We start from the raw sequence: 21,288 nt of genomic DNA, 5'->3' as shown, positions 1-21,288 counted from the left end.
ACTTGAAAACGAGAAGTCACATACCGGTAATCAATGTCATTTTCAACGATACCGGTATCGTATTGTGCAGGTTTACATGTCGCAAAAATTCAGTTGCATTTTTATAATACCATCTTATTCTTGTGTGCCATCGTAGTCCGAAAACTTGTGGGCCCAAAATTCTGTATAATCTACCTTGATACGGTTTATGCATATTTTTGTGTGCTTTTGCAGTTTTGTCAGAGATATCAAAATAAACTATGTCAATAAATTAATAAATGAATTAAATTTGAATATACATTGCCTATTAAATTAAAGAAGGAATCGTTTATTTTATATATCGGAATATAGTGTAATCAAAATGAACATTTTCTTTTACATTTTCACATAGAACTTTTTATTATGACGTAGAAACTTATAAATAGCAGATTTAATTTAACGCTCATGGCTCAAATAGTAATTATGTTGCCTTTTCATGGAAATATTTTGCAATACTCCGACTCATGTGCGGAGAAGGTTGTTTTGCAAGCCTTCAGTGACATGAGACGAGAAGATGCCATTTCAGTATGGTGTGAAGATATAACAAAAGCAGCTATTCGTCTCGCTGGAACTTATGACAATTTCACTCAAAAGTTTTTCGGTTATGTGCTTTGTGAAGCGTTAGAGAAATACACAGAACACCATGCGTTGGTTCATCACCTTTTGCCGTGGGCTGATAAATTTTCAAAACATCTTATATCCAGTTCTCTTGAGACATTTAAAGAATGTACCAATTTAACTGAAGAAATATTTGCTTCATCAAGAGTCGAACTTCGTAAAATTGCAAAACAACAAAAGTTTGAGGAATGGGCTAATAATGAAGCAAGTGCAATCATTAATTGTGGAATAAGTGAATTTGAAAAAGAAAACTGTGACAATGGAAAAAACAAGTTTTCTCCTCAACTCTGTATCAGGTCAGTTAATGTTTCGAGTATTACTGTTGAATGAGCTCGCTGTTCGTCACATCGTGTCAATCATTATGAACATACTTGCCATAAAAGTTCTTATTACTTTATATGAGTTTTAATCGGTCGGGGGTTAATTTTCAAATGATAATTATGTTTTAGAGGATTGTCGGACTCCTCAATGTCACAGGACAGGGGTGTGCAACAGGTGGCTCGAGAGCCACAGCCTGGCTTGCCAAGCCATTTAGTGCTACAGGGGTGGTGACTCCTCTACGGCCCGTGGGCCGGGGCCGCGTCCCATCTCATTGGGCCACATGGGCCGTGGCCCATCAAGCTATGGGCCGCGGCCCTATCAGAAAAAATTCAATCATCTTACCAAAATTCTCAATTTTCACAAAATTGTCAATATTCGAACCAAAAAAAATCGCGGGATGCCGCCAAATTTTTTTTTACGATAAGCCTTTATATAAAAATTAAGCAAAATACTAAAATACAGAAAAGAACACTCCTGTAGTATGTGTACCAGGTTAGGGTTAGGACAAAATTTAGTTCAGATTTTTCACATTATAGTTCTATTATTAGTTCGGGGACTGTCTGTGTTAGCCAGGTGAATAGTCCCGTTACACAACTTGATGGGCCGCGGCCCATAGCCTGATGGGCCGAGGCCCAATTCGATGGGCCGTGGCCCCGGCCCATGGGCCGTAAAGGAGTCACCACTTTCACTCATTTAGTGTGGCTCTTGTCAACACTCAGATTTTTCCCATCAAACATTAAAATTTTTTGTGTGGCTCGGCTAGATGTCTAAAGATGGTTATATGGCCCACCGACGAAAATGTTGCACAATCCTGTCATAGGGTTTTAACATAACCGCTGGCTGATTATGGTTTCCTCCACTTCCAAGTCCATTTATCTGAAAACGAGTAGGCTAACTGAATAACTATTTCTTTACTGGTGCCTGTGCAACATGACGTGGTTTTCCATCCCCCAATTAATAGAAAGTGAGTTATATTGTACTGTATTTGAAGCTTTCCGTATGTATTTGATTAACTTGAATAATCACAATTTAAATTAAATTTTGAAAATATTTTTTCACATCCTATTATTAGTTATTCTGCATAAAATGTTGATTTCTGCATCATTTCTTTGCAATATACAATCAGAATCAACTGAATAGATACTAATATAATTTGACTCGTTTTGAGAAAAAGTAGACTTTGTTCTGGAATTTTTCTTCAAAATTTTTTTTAAAAATAATATTATATATTATTCAGAATTCATAGGAGCAGCATTGATGATTCACACGATTCATATGCGCAAAATTTTGTCGAAGATATCTTTTCTAAATTGAAGATTGGAGATTCCCGTCAGCAGCATTATCATCGTCGGCAAAGACCGCTGTCAAATTCTTCGCAATCAGATAAATCTCCTCACTGTGGAAGCTGTGAATCCATTTCAAGGTTTGAATTTGTAGACATACTAATTATTTTGACGCTTTCCGCTCCAAACAAGGCTCCTCGCAAGCAGGCACTTAGTGTAATGAGCTACCTGTACTCTGAATTTTCACGATTCGGCATTGCCATTGCCCGATTTATTACACCAGGGGTCGGCAACCTTTTGTCGCTCGCAGGCCAAAATTAATTGTTGCAAGTCATTGGCGGGCCGAAAGTTGAAAACCGAACCGATGACACTTTTTATAATAAAAATCAAGCAATGATACGTCTCTCGAATAAAATATAGATTTATTGCCTAATTGTATTCCAAAACAATTTGCTCTTATATTTTCGGCGTTATTGAACCCTTTGTGTTTTGTTGCCATTTGTCTAATTATAATTAAACTATAGGTTAATTAAACGAGTAATTGTGAATTATGTATATATACCGTACTTTATGTATATATAGGTAATAATATATATTAGTCTACACATGTCTCACAATAAATTCTGTTACGTAAAGAATATAATCGTCAAAACAGCTGCTTTGTTACTATAATTTAGTGAAGCGTCGCGGGCCGGAATATATTACTCCGCGAGCCGTAGGTTGCCGACCCCTGTATTACACCCTGGGTGATGTGGTTGGCATTGGACTCGATCCTGAGATTCAAACTTATTATCAATTTAATCTTAATATTCAGATCATTTGACAATGTTTTTGAATATACTGATCACTGGATTAGTTGTGCCACAAGCTGTTAGATGTTATACAGTAGTGTAAAATTTTCACAAAATTATTTGTTCAAATGACTTTTTGTGATAAAATATGATTCATTTTTGGGTGAAAGGTATCTGTTTATACTATTTGGAAACAAAATGAATACCAGAGATGGGATTTTTAATAAATACCAAACCAGTGGTTCTCAATCTTTTTTCTCTTGTGGCCCATTTTAGTTGCACAAAAATTCTGCGCCAATCAACTTTCTCATGAAAGTAGAAAACTACAAGGAAAACAAAAAATTCTTTCCAAAAAATGAACTTTTCCACTTTAATAGTTGAAATGAAAATTACCACTCAGTAGCAAAAAAAGGTTTATGGCCCATCAACCCATATGTTACTGTGGCCCAGCAGTGGGCAATGGCCCACTTGTTGAGAACCAGTATACTAAACTATTCAGATATTGGCCTTCTCAATGAAATTGTTGAATAGCTGCTATCGGTTTTTACCTGAAGTGTCAAATTGTTTCAGGTTCTGCCAAGAATGTTTTTCTAAAGATGTAAGAAATAAATATTTTAATATTTCACACCAGGGTTCGCCATATGATTAATTAAGCTGTCTTATCTTGTGTATCTCCTGGGATGAATATAAAAATCCTGTTCGAATATGTGGCAATTTGTAATATTATAACTCTGACCCGTTGTATTATTAATGTATAATTGTATATAATTCTACCCTCTATCTTTACTTACATATAAATGTCACATTGATTAAACGTTGTTGCAATCTAATAATATAATACTGTTTAAATATTTATGGGTATGTTTTGATGGGCGTACACTCGTATTTATATGACAAAACATGTTTGTTTAATTGTAATCTGTCAATTTTTTGACAAATTCTTCCGATTACTGGCGGCAAATTTCTAATGTCTTGTATGTCTATCGTAAACTACAATAAATCGTTTAGTTTGGTGTTTACATTATTAATTTAATAACAGTAATTAAATACATTTATTAACTGAATGACGCAAATTAGGCTGGTTTCTTGTGATAAGGCGTAATTATTATAATTTCCTTTTTCATGTGTTCGTCCATGATTCATTCATGGTTTATTTAACAATGCCAGATCTTGCGTGGGTCACATATAATCATATTTTAACCTTGAGAATGTCCTACGTCAGCAAACTGTATAATATATAATCACAGTGTTCACAGCTGCCAAATAGTGTAAAAAAAAACTATAAAACCAATTACCATTTTATTGTTAATGAATATGATTTTAGCTCTCCATCTCCATGGAGAATCACTTTAAAACACAGTTTTATAGCTATGTGCTACATACAAAACTAGCCAACTTGGGTGTTATCAAGTAGTTAATATTTATTATTCGACAATGACTAATAATATTGCTACGCAATTTGATTATTGACTGTTGTCATGTATTTATATCTTAGTTTCAACATAATACAGACAAGACATATCATGTCTTTGAACTTTGGAATAATATTCTTTACTAGCGAATGTGTGGTAACTATTACGTCAATGACTCTTTCTTAGAGGGAGCCTGCATATTTTTTCTAATAGTCAATTATTTGAGGATAACTCAACAATGATTGAAATAAGAAAAAGATTTTATTCTACATTTGTTTTTAAAAATAGTTGAAATATAAATTTTATTGACAAATAGCATTCAATTTCATATATGAAAACAGTGTATTTCACTGATAAATGGGAGACTATTTTCTCCGAACAATGCTCTGTACAAGAAGCCAGCCACAGGCCAGAGCTAATATTTTTTGAAAGATCATTTCACTCTCAACAAGTCTGTGCACAAAAAGCAACTGATACATATGGGGATGCTATTTTTAAAAGGATCTGTCATCCTAATTAAGTCTAACAGGTTAACATTCAGCCTACCAGCAATTACCATACTTGTCTGAGTGGATCAGTGACAGGTAATAGACTTGATTACTGGACAGGCGGATCAAAACTCTATATGAAAAACTATAAATGAAAACAGTTTATTTACAAATGTTAGTCCAACAGCTCAGGTTCATTATGACGTGATTTTTATCGATATTTTCAACCGAAATTTATATTCATAAAAACTGTAGTCGTAATTTCAGCAGACACAAAAGGGCCGGATGAAACACTTAGGTGGGCCGGATCCAGTTTGCGGGCCGTAATTTGCATATCCCTGATCTAGTCTGTTAAATTCTATCATGTTACTATTTTATATTTCCAGTGACTTAATGAGTCCTCAATCCACTGCTGAATCAAGAGGACTTCATCATTTTGCTGATAAATTATTATACTCGTTATCTGCATTAGAAAAAGGATCTAGTGAATCAATCAGTAGTACAGGTAAATATTTAGCAAATAATACGCGCATAAATCTGATAGCACTCGAACGAAATGAAATTATACTAATTTAATTCTAAATGCTGCAACTCAGAATGCTAAGTCCTCACGATAAGAGCGTACGATTTGTAGTGTCGGCTTATATGTGGATTTTTATTTATTCACCATTGGGTCGTTTTTAGGGGGTCGGCTTATATGCGATGGTTCATAAATTCACAATTTTTAGGGAGTTGGCTTATATGCGATGACATACGGTAATAACTTAGTTTTGAGTAATTTAAGGTGAGTTTTTCTCACGACAGAGAGAGAGAAAGAGAGCTATTGGTTTCTCCTGTAGCATGTGATTGTGATGAGCTAGTAAATGTGAATTTACTCATTATTATTAATAACTTCAACGAGTTTAATAATAATCATTTCTGAGTAAGTGCGAGTGACTCGTAAAAGAGTTTGTTAACAGCGAGTAAGTAAATCTACTCTGTTTTCAACTGCTTTTGTGAATATTTCAGAAACAACAGACACGAAATCATCAATAGTAGACTGTTATAGAAGATCAAGTGCTCCTGAATTAAGAGTGTCATCAAGGTAAAAATTATAGCAGTATTATATGAAATTTTCATCAATTAATTAATCTTTTAACTCTTTTTCTTTGATAGACAAATAAATATACTGGGTAGCCCTGTCATCCTTAGTCATGGTGTGGCAATAATATGTTTATTTTAGGTTTATGTGTTGTGGCAAAAGTATTTCTGCACTAAAATGAAATCATTATAAACACTCAACCATGATCCATGCTTGATTATACAGACCCTTGTTCGAAGCAAAAGGCCTATAAATGATTTGTATAAAAATATTCTAAATTTTTATGGTGTTGTAACAAATTCAATATTCCAAGTTTCCAACTGGTAATATCACTTCGAATAAGAATTACAACAACTTATCGCCTGCTACATTATATTGGGAGAACCAGAATCTTTCTGGTCCCGCATTGCCCATCCAATTCATTACACCCTGGATGAGGTGGTGGGCATGGGATTTGAACCTTATATTTTAATGTGCGATCACAGTTAAATCTAATGCTTTGACCTACCACAAGGTAGGTCACTGGGCCCAACTTTCTTTCTGTTCTTGATAGATGCTTTTATTTGCAGAAAATCGAGCTTAAAGACAGTGTTTGAAGAAATGCCACCATTACGATTACCGAGTTCATCAGCCAATCAAAAATTTGCTGGATTGAATCAAAATTTGTTAGGACGGCGTTTACGCAGTTCAGATGATCGTAGATGCGCTTCTATGGAAAGTATAGAAGATATTTCGAAACAGGTTTCATATAGTGAATCACTTGCCAAAAATATTTTGTCTAGTGTTTACATGGATATATTGTGAAATCATATTATTTACGTAATCTATTTTTGTCTGTGTTATACTACATATAATTGTGAGTTCCTTTGCTTCTATTTTATATTACTGTTCTGTTGAAATTTTGTTTTCCTGGCTTGAAAAAAATATTAAACCTTTTTGTTTTTTAGTATCAGAATCTGCGCGTGAGCATGGGCCGATCATAACAAAGACATAAATTTATCAATAATTGCAAATTGCCAGTTATGAAAGTGAAAGTAAAATGGAATTGAGCTAGTTAGTTGCATTGATTGTTTTATATAACTTTGCTGCACTATGTTATTTAAGTTGGTGTGACTGCTGTTGACTTATGTATTGTTTGTCTTAATTTGGAATTGTGGCAATTAGTTGTTAAATTATGAATGGATATTCAATATTCATAACAAAATAAATATTATATCCAGTTTGGTGACCTGTAGCTTGATTCATGTCATGGATGAGTCTCCTATAATTCGGGATGAGTGCGCTTGACTTTGCCTGTTCTTTTAAAATATGATCGAGAGTATGTACCTTTCTGATGGTTTTCTTGAAACAAATAAAATGTTACTGTTTCTTGCTTGCCCTTAATCCTAGAATTATAGAAATTATTGCCGAGAGAATGTTTTCAGCGGTTTGCCTCAATCTATTGTTCCAGGGTTTAAATTGATTTTAACAACTCTCAAACCATTTTTCTAGTGTTTTTAACTTGCTTGCCCTATTGTGCTTGTAATTTTATTTTGTCATTTAGTTTGCCATTTTCCCAATTCAAGTTACTATTCATTTTCATACCATTTCATTAATATAAATTATTTAAGAGAAATTAGTATCTGTAAAATCTTAACTAATTATATAATATAATTATCACTGCAGTGTCAAATATAAATACTCGTTTTTGAGTGTGAATCAAGTTTACGTACTGTTTTATGTATATTTATATATAATTATGTGTATATCAATTTTTAAATTTGATGTTTTGAATAGTATAAATATAAAATGCAGTATTTAGTTAAATAATGTATGATATATAGTCGGATTTATTATGCGTAATTGCCAATGAACATTCAGAGCCGTGTTCACTTATTCACTTATGGTGTTGTCAACACCATTTCTAATACAATTCTATGATATCATCAGTTGTGATAAATGATAATTTTAGTAGACCATATTCCGTAGACGAAATCAATTAGCTAGTCTGTTTGTAGCCCTTATCAACATAATATCGTTGTATTAGCTGTATGTAGTGCACACAGTATTGATTTTTGTTACGTATTATTATCATGTGCTTGTTTCGGAAGGATTTTGGAGAATGCCAATACTGTTTTCAGAATATCTAATCTTGGCAGCGTTCTATAAAATAATCGATTCCTAGCATCATAGAATTAATTCACAAATAACCTTCAAATTTTGTAATTTATTGCATCAGTATTGTTTTGAGATATGTTTGTTTGAGTATGCTTTAAAAGTGTTTAAAATCTAGCAATTAATTTACAAATTTGATTTTAAAGATAATCAAGAAAATTTTTATTCCAAAAATTGATGTTTTCAACAATTGAAGTCTTGCAGTAATTCAATTTCTGAAACTATAGAAACAGGTACTAAATCTGGGATGGGAAAACTACTGCCCTACATGTGTTCCACCATAGCATTTTGTGCCCCCCTTGAAAGTTCCTTTCATGGACGTTAATTTTGCTGTGTCATATAAATTTTTGTCAGTTGAAGTTTTCACTTTGTAAAACATCTTACATATTAAATTTTAACTGATTTTAACTATATGATATGGTCTTTTTCAATTCGTTTAACCTTATAATCACATTACCAAACTTTATCAAGGGTTATCTTATCTACCATCGGTTATCTTATCTGTACATCATGTGATGTGACTTAATTTATAGAAACTAATTTTTACATTCAAATAAATAAATCACACTGTGATCATATATTGAAAGAGGATTGTTCCATAAGAATATTTTTTGTATGACTTGTTTGGCCTGAACAAACTGAGTTTGTGAGAGTATTGAAAATTAGCTTCTATCATCTTGTTGAGGTATATTATATTATTTTTGACCAATTTGCTGTATTATTGCTTTTTATATTCTTATTGCTGTTTGCATCTGGTCCTATCTCTTCTTTCCCCTACATACTACAAGGCAAGAGGAGAAATACCCCTTTTCTCCCTATGTTCATCAAAGCCATAAGCACACCTTAATAGAAAACTAGAGAAAAAGTTTATTATTTTTTGTCAGCACAATACAAATAAATATTTAAATAATAATAAATCATACAGCACTTATTTTGGTATAGATTGGGAAATGGCGATACGACCAAATGTCATCTAGCTGTTATTATGTCTATATGATCTCGAACATTATATGTATATGTAATTACACGCCGGTAAAATTTGTATCTCTGGAAAATTTTACAAAAAACATCATGTGACAGTACCTATAATGTAGCACTATTTTGCAAATGACTGATGTCTTGGTCAATGCCACATACTCTACAAAAATGCCAATGTCCTTACCATAGTACGTTTAATTTATCAAATATCCCTGGAAACTCTTCGTATTCTAGCTTCCCTAATTAAAAGTTTCAGTACATATTTATCTTGCCAAATTACACGATTTTCCATTCTGAAATTGCGTATGTTAGCGCAACTAATTGAAAACAATTTTCTAATACCGTATTTTACAGACCATAAGGGCACATTAAATCTTTTTTTCTCAAAAATCGATCGTGCGCTAATGTATTGATCATGTAGTGCTTTATGCTACACTCAAAATAAGGACTGGTAATATTGTTTTATGAATAAACCACCGTGTTCATTTTCTTTGAATTAAATACAATATCCATAAAAAATTGAGATTTTTTGTTAATCAAGCTTTGTATGATAACCTGAAACTACTTAAATCTGCTTATAGCACAGTGTGGCCTTATGGTCGTAAAATACAGTACTGTTTTTCTTTATTTCATGTTTCATCATGGTATTGAAAAGTGAAGTTCTATTGTTTACTGATTATAAATTATCAACTGTGTTCACATTTATCAAAACTGTATCCTCATTTTTTTGAAAAAGTGAATTGTTATTAAACTTATTTCAGATTTAAATAATTCATCCAAGTTACACTATTGTAATACTTTATTTTGTTCATAGCAAAGAATCACCCAGAAAATTTTTTCAGTATATGATTCATTCAAAATATATTTTGATATTGGAATAAATTGTTTTCATATTTCTTTGAAATTTTTATTTCGACCATTTTTGTAGTAAAATCAGGATGAAATTTGGCATATATCATCAAAATAAATCCATTCAGATAACACTAAGACAGAATATTGAAATATCATATAAACCTAAATTATTCTGCAATCGTGCCACCTTTTTATAATTCATCATTATTGTGCTTCCATTGTATTGTGTAATATCCGGTAGAGATTTATACTAAATTATAACTGGTCAAATGTGGAACAAATATGGCCGAGTATAATTTAGCATGAAATTCTATGCCATTGATTTCATTGTTATGTGAATGTTTTGCCAAATAGCGTTAATATTTTCATGCCTCATGACATTATTACTATCTTTTTGTTATATTCATCTGCTTATTAAAATAAATTGGTGTCAATTGAGTTATTTTAGTAGCATGGTGAATGGTACAATTATGCCAGTGTGTTTAAAGGTTATGTATTTCTTCAGCCAATTATCCATATGATTGACAGTTAATTTGAATATTGATTTCCAACTCTGTCATGACGTAATTATATATGGAATTGATTAGCTGTATTTGTACAACAAACAAAAATCAATAACGCATCTGTTTTCAATGCCTTCTGTGTAATATCTTAACTATACTAATACTGCTCACAATTTTCAGTCTCCTGTCTTTCAAAAGAAAGCACGCCTAGCTAAGTGGACTTGCGTTTAATGTTTAACTATGATGGTAGTATTGCAGGTCTAAATCCCATGTCCACTATCTCACCCAGAATGTCGAACTGGGGAGAACCTGATCCTTGGCAGCGGCTGCCTTTTCAGATGGAATCATGCTCTACTGAGCTCACCCAGAATGTCGAACTGGGGAGAACCTGATCCTTGGCAGCGGCTGCCTTTTCAGATGGAATCATGCTCTACTGAGCCTTGACTGACTAAGAAAATCTTCTAAATGCTTGGTAATATTTGTGTAATCCATACAATAATAGTTGCATTTTGATGCATGAAATTATATCCAAAATTGATACTCAGTTTTAAAAACAGAGCTATAACTATAAATCTTTAATGTTTATGCATTTTTAATGATAATGAGAATCGAAACATTAATGTTTATGCATTTTTAATGATAATGAGAATCGAAACATACAAATTATGCAACCCTAGAGAACAGCATGTAAATGTTCATAATAATGATTATTTTTCTGAAAATAGAAGATCTGAAATAATTCAGAGCAATTTTATACTATGTGTTTTTAGAGATTTTTTTATGAATATGGCTCTGACATGTATGAAGCTCTTTATTTTCACTTATTACACCCTGAGTGTGGTGGTGAGCATGGGATTCGAACCCGAGATTCATCATAGTTGAGTCCAAGCTTTAGTCACTGGTTGCAGTCGTTGGTTTTTTTTTGAAAGTTGAAATGCCTTAGAAACCTGGTCTATGGAGTTCAATGAAAATTTTTTAAACTAACAAGTTATATATTTATTACTTTATACATTATAAGTTATCGAAAAAGATGACAAAAGTTATCAGGATGTCTCTGAATGCAAGTAAGATGATGATTCTGGTAAAACTGCTGAAAATGAGGAAAAATAATCGCCAGCAAATTTTACGACATCATCTGGTTTTCGCAGCAAAACAAACTGGAAAAAGTCTGAAAGCAGAGCTTGTGCATCGGGATGTTCTCGAAGATATGTGAAATGACCGGCTTTTAAAGTTTCCTTTCGTTCCAGAAACATTGAGTGAAGCTCTTCATCTTCTTCCCAATTTAAAGGCTTCTTCGTAAAAATTGGCTTCTCTTCATGTTCCTCCTTTTCAATTTTTTGCGGCACAATTTCGATCATTGATACAGAAGGAGAGCCAACTTGGATTCTCATAGTAAGATGCCCATCATCCATATAAAATGATTGCCAAGTGCTTGGTAGATCTGATGCAGATTGTACGTTCCGTTCTATGCCTTTTGCCGTGATTTCCTTTTTACCAACTTTTTGGGTTCTTTCTTGTAGAGCTTTATAAGTGCTCGGAAATATTTTCCCTGAATCTGGGTCGATTGTGATAAAAACAAGATTTTCGTAATCTTGTAATTCTGATTTTGCTAGAAGTCTTTGAAGAAGCAAATTGCTTCCTTCCGTAACCAATCCTTCAATATCGGTAATTGGAAATTCATGCGATTCTGAGCGGGTTTGATTTCCTTGTGTTACTTGTCGTTCAACTTGAAAAGTATTTGTTTCATTATTTCTTTTCATCACTGTGTTTTTTTCTAATTCATGATTCGGAACCTTGACATATTCTTGATGATGTTGTTCGATTACTGTTAAGTCTGATCGAACATAAGCCGTAATTGTTGTTCCAGTCGGAGTATCGTCAACTTTTCCATGGCTGTTTACATGAATTAATAAGACTACATCACCAGCATATGCGACTTTTTCTATGCTGATTGTTAGTTCTCCAAGAGTCTTGTTATCTTCGGAAACCGTGACTAGTTCATCTTTAAACAAACATGTTTCGATATCGTCTTTTTGAATGTTTTTGATGAATTCTAAAGCTTCAGAACTCGCTGTGGCGATGTCACCTACATTATCATCACCCTTGATTTCCATATTACTTCTATTTTTATTATTCTACAAAATGAATAGATAATATTCAAATAAGCATAGCATAGTTCATCTATGGCCCACAATACGATGGTTTTGAGACAATGCCAATAGGGCTTCGATGAATTTTGAAAAGAAAAATTAATTAGAAAATCAGTTTCTAAAAGAATTTCGATAAAAAGTTGCGCAAGTTTAAAAATGAAAAATGTCCTTTTTAGCAAAACACCTTTGCCAAGTTTCAACCATTTGGGTTAAAGTTCCAGAATTAGCATTGGACAATTTCAAGCAAGAATAGAATTTAGGAAATTTTTCAAATCTGAATCCAAACAAGCAAATATATAGTTGCATGTCAGTATGGGAATTGCTAGCCAAGTGAAGCTAGAAAAAAATCACTTTTACCACATCAAACCAAGGTTAAAATATCAATACCGCAAAATTGTAGCCACATCAGGATCAATATCAGCCAGAATAGTGGGTCCCTAAATGTGCGCTGAAATTGTAATTCAATAATGCACCGCAAGATAATTTCAAAATATTAATCCATTGTGGAGCAAAAACTGAAAAATTACCTAACCAATATGAATTAATTAATACTATGTAAATTCTAACCATTGATTAGTGAACACTGACTAATGTGATATTGGTAAACCAGTCCTAAATCTGTAACTCAATTGAGCTCGGATCCATGATAATCAAAAAATCATGTCCACAACCAGACTACCGGTACTGGGGGGATGGTACACTGTGCTTTCAGCTGATCAGAATGTCAACAAAACCATATCTAAATTCCTTGCTCTAAATGAAATGTTTCTAATATATTACAAATTTAGTATCTATCTTAACATATAGTATATTATGTGAACAATAGTAGCAATATCTAAAATCAAAAAAGCAACAATTTGGTCACAGCAAAATCAATCACCGTGACGCTGTTTCCTAGCGACAGAGCTTGTTGTCTCTCGACCTTTAACCCAAGAAAAGTTTTTCCGGGATTAATTTTTAAATATTGTAACTAAACTAAAGCTTTTCCGAGAACATAATGACACTTGAATTATTTAATTTACGACTAATTTTTTGATAATTTATCTGAAAACTGACGAATAAGCGAAACCGAGCCAATGTTTACAACCATGCATGAATATCCATCTGAGCAAAAAATTCGTGTTTCCCAGAAAATAAGACCTAGCCTGAAAATAAGACTTACCCTAGGCCTAAATTTTAAATTTATTTTGAAAATTTTCAAGTACAAATACTACGGGAGTTACTTGGCTAGTCCCCGAACTTGTAATAGAACCAAAATACGAAAAATTGGAATAACTAACCTGGTACACATACTACGTTCCGGTGTTCGCTATCTTGGTTAACATACTTCGGGAGTACCAGTAAATGGATATCAGTTTTCATATTTTGTATATTATAAATCTTGTAATTCCATGCTTTGTAATTTTGTTCTTGATAAATGAAAATAAAAATAGGGCATCTCCCTCCCCCAAATAAACCCTGTTAAATGTTATTATCGAGGAAACACGGTGAGTGTCTAAGTTATCCATCGTTGACTTTTTTTTTTATTTATCATTGTTACAGAGAAGAAAGTCGATGCTCAAGGAAACATTCATCATCCATTCGCTATCTATATGTGAATCTCTTGATGTCCAGCACTATTAATTCATAGTCACTCAAAATTGATGTAGCAGTCTGATCATTTTACTCCAAGTATAAATTCTCAAGAATTGCCACAAATATTTAAGATCTTTACTTGTGTTATTTCATATGGACCTCAACGGTCTGAAATGATAGAAAAGTTGTTTAAAAGTAGTTTGGAAAATTATATACTTATCGAATAGTAAGAATATATCACTAGTTTCCCATTCTTGTAAAACCACCTTTTAAATTTTTATAACAAACCCAAAAGCGTGTGATTTTTTTACCGTACTGTTTCACCGTAATTTGATCATCATTTTGATTTACGAAAAACCTCTTTGTTCCCTTGATCTGAATAGGCTTATAAAAGTTGCATGAACTAGGTCCTACCGCAGTAATTTCAATGCCTGCCACTTGGTGGGTCTCTCGAGCCAAGTGCAATGTGTTTGTGATAGCATTAATAAACCGATATGTTTAAACTCCTGAATAAAATTAAAAATTGTCACATGTTAAATAAAACAATTCATCAAATTCAGTAAAAACTGTTGTTGTAGAAATACAAAGAATATAATATATAACAATTGACATCTCTTACTAATATGCGTTTAAATTGTATATAATTAGGTTTTTCGCGCACCAAGCGGCTTCAGAGATATGACTTGGGCTTGCTTTGTAACCATAAATCACAATATTGAGAAAAGGTTTGTAAACAGAAAAATAAGAGGAATAATTGGTTGCTACCATTGGAAGGTAACCGCAATTATAGTTCAGTTCCACATTTCAGCTTCAAATGTTGATTTCATATCTTTTTTTTTATTCTGTTCTAACGCAAAAATTGCGAACGCTTACATTTCTGAAAATTGTTTTTTTTTTAAATTTCAGCTTGAGATTAAATTAATGAAATTAAATCAACCTAGAATTTACCGCCTAAACAATGTTTCCTTAATGCAATTAAGTATCTGGGTAGGATTTTCGAGTGTTACATAGTGTCAACTGTACAAAGTGCTGAGTTATCGATCACTATGAAAAATCAAATTATATTTTAGTTGTAAATAAATGCCTATATTATTTTGGTTTATTTGGTAAGTTATTTTCTTCTTCTTGTTCGGACAGACAATTAGATATTGTTGTTTGAAACCTCTAGATTTATTGATATAATATTTAATTAATGCTACTTAACACAAAAAGTAGTATATTATCATTTACTCCCTCAGTCGAAGTACTTTAAACGTTTAAAGCATCAAATATATAACTTGCGCTAATTATTTGGTTTCTGCGAGACTAACTAATTGTTATCTAATCAAAAATTCGCCGATTTTATTGATTATTTAACATGCGTTACTCCCATAATTTTACACTGATGGTTCAAATATGCATGTAACTGCTTTTCTTGCCAGAGTTGAGTTATGTATGTCTGAAGAAGTCTGACCTTGGTGTTAGCGTGCAGCAAGACTCTTGAATCACTTAGAAATATATAACATGTTTAATTTTTGAACATAAGCAGTTTTATTTGTTGTCTGGGGATTGCAATTTACTCTTGCGTTCATATATATACAAGGTTACATTCTCAATTAAATGAGGCAAAAAAATAAATGCATTGTCTCACGAACTCTGCTTGAAGCTCACAGACAAAAACTGGTTTCTCCTAACAACCATACGATCAAGCATTGGGTGGTAAATGACTTTGAACCTATACCCTGACAGATTTTGGTATCTGTCAGAATTAGCTGGTGATATATCAATAGCTTTCTCTCGTAAATCAATATCATTGAGTGTACTAAAACAACTCAAGCATGGCCGGACTTTGGTGGAAATTTGCTAAATACACAAAACTCATAAAAGCAGGATGCACGAAAGATGCGGTTCATCGCATATGAATACCTTCAGTGTGGTATCGAATTTCTATTAATCTGGCAACTGTGGTTGGTTCAACTTTAAATGTCTTTCGTCCGCCAGTGCATTCCATCAATCACTCAAGATTTGTACGTCAACCGCTGCTCGTAAACGTCTTAACCTGTTTGAATAGACGTATATACAGACAAGGAACATCCATTATCTATAGAGCTTTTAGTAAATTAAATATAGATCTCTATAATACAATTATACAATCTACGTCAGACATATTCAGGGGTTTAGTCTTAAATAAACAACTCGAAAATCCGTGTTCAAACGATAATTCATCATGCTCCTCTTTTCGGTTACCGCTCTTGTTAGACAATAGCGGATATGTGGCTAATGACGTCAGCTGATGAAAAAAAACTTGGGAGAAAGCTTTATTCGATGTTATCAGCATATATGCGTTTACTACTTATCAATCGGCACTTTTATTCGCATATTTTTCTCATTGTAAATTATCTATTTGTAAGGTATTACAAGATTTGAATGATTTGTATAAAACGTGAGAAGCACCAATTTAAAGGGTTTTCATTCATAATATTATAATCAGGTCGGAATACAACAATATTGTTATATGTCACCAAAATATGTATTATTCAAATTGATAATATTTATTATTGCATCATACGGGGAAGGGTTCATCAACAATGTTCCCATATTTCGGTAAAATATTGTGTGGAATAACGAAATTCAAGAAAAAGAAAATCATTTTGATACCCGAAAACTCTTATATATATATATATACTACTTAAAAACAAAAGGATAATCATTACACTTATTGGAACCATTTCGCTCTGTGTAATATACAACGTTTCCTCTTTGGGTTCGAACTGAGTACTAGTTACTAGTACTGTCATAAGTACTAGTACTGAGAACTTTTTTATAGTTAACAAAGAAATTAAGATTTAAATATGATTCATATATATATATAAAACCAAAAATGTTCAGTCACGCAAGAACCATAAGATAAATACTATTTGCTCACAATCTAAACATAACCTATTACGTGAACTCAGGACAGGAAATATCAATGTACCGTGTTTCTCTGAAAATAAGACCTAGCCTCAATTTTAAAAAAGCATCTGAATATAAGCCCTTCCCTTAAAATAAGACCTAGTCAATAACGCAAAAATTTATTTTACCTAGTCGATAGCAGGAAATCTCTCCTACACGTTTTGAATAAGTGATAATCTATGTTTTGCAGTTCTTTTGAATAAAACGTGTTTCCTATAAGTAAATGGGTATAAGTTTTCATATTTTGTATATTTGAAAATCTCGTATTTCTGTACCTCGTAATTTTGTTTTTGATAAATGAAAATATGATACATCCCCCGAAAATAAGCCTTGTTGTTATTTCTCAAAAGACAATTTAAGTAAGACCCAGTCCTATTTTCGGGGAAACACGGTAGCTTCATAAATGAATTTTTTCGGCCGAAATTCAACTGCACGCTAATATTATTCCATGAAATTGTGAGGATTTTTTCTTTATTTATTTTATATGTATATATATAAGATATGCTCGTTTGTTTTCATCAAATTCGGCTTTCCTAAAAGGTTGTGCCATTCAAATGTCAAAATATATAAAATAAATAAAGAAAAAATCCTCACAATTTCATGGAATAATAAACTTTTGGTAATTTACACAAGTACTATGAAATTCATTTATTGTAACCAGTATATAATCAAATAAGTACATAATATATAGTAACATAGCATACAAGAATTGAGCGTGTGACAGTCTGTGACAAAACTTCTCGGTAACAACATGACATCTGTTCTAGCAAGAATCTAAACCTGAGTTCCTTCGAATAAATAGTAAGAAGTAGTGAAAACGGGTGAATTAAATGTAGTACAGAATATGTAATACATAAATTTAAATACAGGATAGGAAATATATTGATGTGTGCAAAATCATCTCTCATTAATTCATTCCCTATTAGTTCAGTCTACCAACCTTGCTTTGGATAAACACAAAAAAACTCAACTCGGAGTCACGGAGTCAGTTTGTGCTTTTTAAGATTTTGTTGTTACTTTTGAACTCCGTGCCTAATTTATCCTATTTTTACCTATTTATCCTATTTTATGAAATATACACAATATAAATTGTAATGTTGAAAAACAAAGTATGCTGATGACAATAGCAAAGACAAAGAGCATCTTCTTTTTTCTAACTTCAATTATCTCTTCAACCTGAATCGTCAACGTCACTCTTGCAAGTAAAAGTGGATCTGGATTACAATGAAATTCTCAAAAACTTCTTGGAATGATGAGAAAGTTGCACTAAATCTCATGTAGTGATATATACAGTGGTGGGATTCAGCCGGTTCGCACCGGTTCTATAGAACCGTCTCACGGAATTTTATGAGATCAGCGAACCGGTTAGCATTACTGGTTACTATCAATGGCTTTCAGTAACAGAACCGGGCGAAAAATATGACTGTTGTGATAGAACCGACTGACAAAAAAATTGAATCCCACTTCTGGATATATATATATATATAAATGTACTTGGAGCAACTCGTTTTTACCACCGTCCTTATTTGTTGTTACCGGTTGAGGGAAAATCTGTGCCGCGCAGTTCCATCGGTAAACCTATTTAAAACTGGGGATATATTAATAGTATATTTTGCTTTAAAAACGACGTGCAGCTGTCATACAAATAATTACTTACCATCGATTGTGAGTACCACTGAAGCTCGTTGTCTATCGTCAAAACAAATCCATAACAAGGGTTCGGTTATCTTAGATGACTCAAAAGCTAAATATAGTGATGACATTTTCATGTAGAATGTAGACAATTGAACGCGTTGCAACTTTCCCATTTACAAATGAAAATTTTACCGCCGTCAATGACGTCACAGACAATGGTAAAACAATAAGCGGACCGTGAAAGATTTTTATCTTGCTTATTTATCGCTTTGTCTTGTCTTCGTTTTCTGCGCATTGCAAAATATCTCAAAATAAATATTTCACGTACTGATGATATTTTAATTTTTGCCAAAATATATTTATGTAAATTGCCTCCGCCTCAAGAATGTTCAAGATCGAGTTTGAACTTTCACTCTTATGACGTCATATTTTACTGAACAATGAATGGAGTCTGTGACGGGTGTAATTTCAGATGTCTGAGCCGGATTATCGTGGGATCAGGACTCGCACACTCCGTAAAGGAGAGGTGAGCCTATTGGGTTACAGTAATGGTACAAAATTACGCTCCAATTTTGCCGCTTATTGGATTTTCTACGTGCGATACCAAATATAACTCAGACTGTGAGTATTGTTGGTAAAAATATCGCTATAGTCTGGCCGAATCTCGCGGTCAGTGGTATTGTAACGCGGGACGGCGACCTGCTTAAATACACAATAAACAAAGAGAGTCTGAGCCAATTACAATAACTATTGTTTGTCTTACGGCATAATGTATTTTGACGCGACTGGCACTCCCACTGAGGGCATGTTGTAAAAATAGGACTCGAATGTAAGAAAGGTTACCCCTTTACCATTCATAAATCATACATGCCATGCATTGGTGAGTTTCTACACCTAAATATTTGAAAACACGAACAATAAGAATATATAGAAAAATTCATCAACAAGCTTGTAGCTCACATGTTACTTGTGTTGTGCAAAGCGACCACCAATTTTGCCGTCGTTCGAAGCCGTGAAATAATATCAAGTCGCAGTTAATATTGTTTGATGTGGTAAAAATAAAAGTGTGTACTTGGCTCGTAACGGGGTAGGTAAAGTCATGTTGTATACACAATGTCCGTATACCACCCACACAGTTTTTATAGCCAAATATTACACACACATAGAATTCGCCTTTCGTTTCTTGAGAATATTTACCAAAGCAACAAGCAATAGCGTATGCTTACAAAATACATTGTTGGCGAGAAAAATGATGAAATTCTTGCTCAAGAACATATTTATTTTAAACTGAGCGCCAGTCATCATTGTTAATTGTCTTCGTGTACTTACCCATGGACGTAAACATATATACGCTAGTTTTTTAGATTATTGTCTGTTGTTAAAAATATGCGGTTCGTAAATTTCAAGCACGATTAGTTGCATCCGCGAATCTTCGAATTATAGAAAATTAAGTCAAATTCAGGAAATTACCGATGAATAGGCGACAGACAGTCTACAATGATTCAAGTCATGCAGCTTGCCTCGGTAATTTCTTGACGCAAAATTTCAAGTTGGATTTTGGCCTGCATTTGCTAAAGTTTTGAATAAGCAGCCTGTAAAGCATACAACTATAAATATCATGGCGAATATCGAGTGTATCAGTTGTCATTTGCAGCCTAGAATTTGAATGAGTTGATTCTCTCATGGGGAGTCTGGTATATTAAGCAACATAAATAAATCTATAAATGTTGGCCCCACGTCAAGACTCAATTGCTTTACATGAATTATTTGTATAATAAAACGTTAACGTTTATCAAGATGAGTTGAATCATGAATTCAACCATTTTCTCAATTCTAGCGAATCATCTCACTTAGGTTATAAGAATTAGATAGACTTCAGCGAGATTCAAAGACACCGATTTCTCTGAACGAACAGCGGTCTTACCCATAAAAACATGACGTGAGCAAAATATCCCCATATCTGTTGTGAAGTATTAAAATAGTCTAGAGTTAATACGCGTCATTGCGGTATATATGTTGTCCAGTCGTGGTTTTAATAGTCTTGAAATAGTCACAAACTTTACCCAACAACCCATTATTGTCATCATGATTGTCCATCATTGACTGGCCGTTATTAAACCGATCCAGCGCCAACGTTGCATTGTTCTCTTCCCTTATACTGCATGCGTCTATTTGCACAACATGGACGCGCGACCGTTCCCAACTTCCTTTTTATAAGAGGGCGTTTCCTTGAAGCCTTTTTGAAATCCCGGCGTACTTAAGTACCTATATCCCTTCAACATCTTTCGCATATCAGACGTTACGACCAACCAAGTATTGTAACTAAAATCGTTTCTTTTAAACAAGTAGTAAGTCGCCCATTGCCAGGCATCTGGCCTTACTCACGTCGGCTACATCTTTTACTAAGCATGAATGAATATATTTTGATGGATTTCTTGACATGAAAGCTAATATCAACTGATACAGGAAATAGCCAATTAAGTTAGAAGGCTCCA

At 33.2% G+C, this 21,288-nt stretch overlaps 2 protein-coding genes across 2 annotated transcripts; one reads left to right on the top strand and one right to left on the bottom strand.

The window, feature by feature from the left end:
- The first annotated feature begins 374 nt into the window (after window positions 1-374).
- Window positions 375-10,438, top strand: LOC120332139 (uncharacterized). Its single transcript, XM_039399322.2, has 5 exons — window positions 375-932; window positions 2,195-2,380; window positions 5,318-5,436; window positions 5,940-6,015; window positions 6,582-10,438. The coding sequence occupies exons 1-5, from the start codon at window positions 424-426 to the stop codon at window positions 6,814-6,816; spliced, it is 1,125 nt and encodes a 374-aa protein (XP_039255256.2). The 5' UTR covers window positions 375-423; the 3' UTR covers window positions 6,817-10,438.
- A 279-nt stretch (window positions 10,439-10,717) lies between these two features.
- On the bottom strand, window positions 10,718-12,654 carry LOC120332140 (ciliogenesis-associated TTC17-interacting protein-like). The gene is made up of 2 exons (XM_039399324.2): window positions 10,888-12,654; window positions 10,718-10,808 (listed from the first exon to the last, which is right to left on the bottom strand). Exon 1 carries the CDS (start codon window positions 12,611-12,613, stop codon window positions 11,543-11,545), a length of 1,071 nt encoding a protein of 356 aa, XP_039255258.2. The 5' UTR covers window positions 12,614-12,654; the 3' UTR covers window positions 10,718-10,808; window positions 10,888-11,542.
- Between the last annotated feature and the right edge of the window lie 8,634 nt (window positions 12,655-21,288).

Source organism: Styela clava, chromosome 13, assembly GCF_964204865.1.
Source record: "Styela clava chromosome 13, kaStyClav1.hap1.2, whole genome shotgun sequence".
Classification (NCBI taxonomy): domain Eukaryota; kingdom Metazoa; phylum Chordata; class Ascidiacea; order Stolidobranchia; family Styelidae; genus Styela; species Styela clava.
Note: the sequence above shows the minus strand (reverse complement) of the source record. Positions and strands in the feature narration are given on the sequence as shown.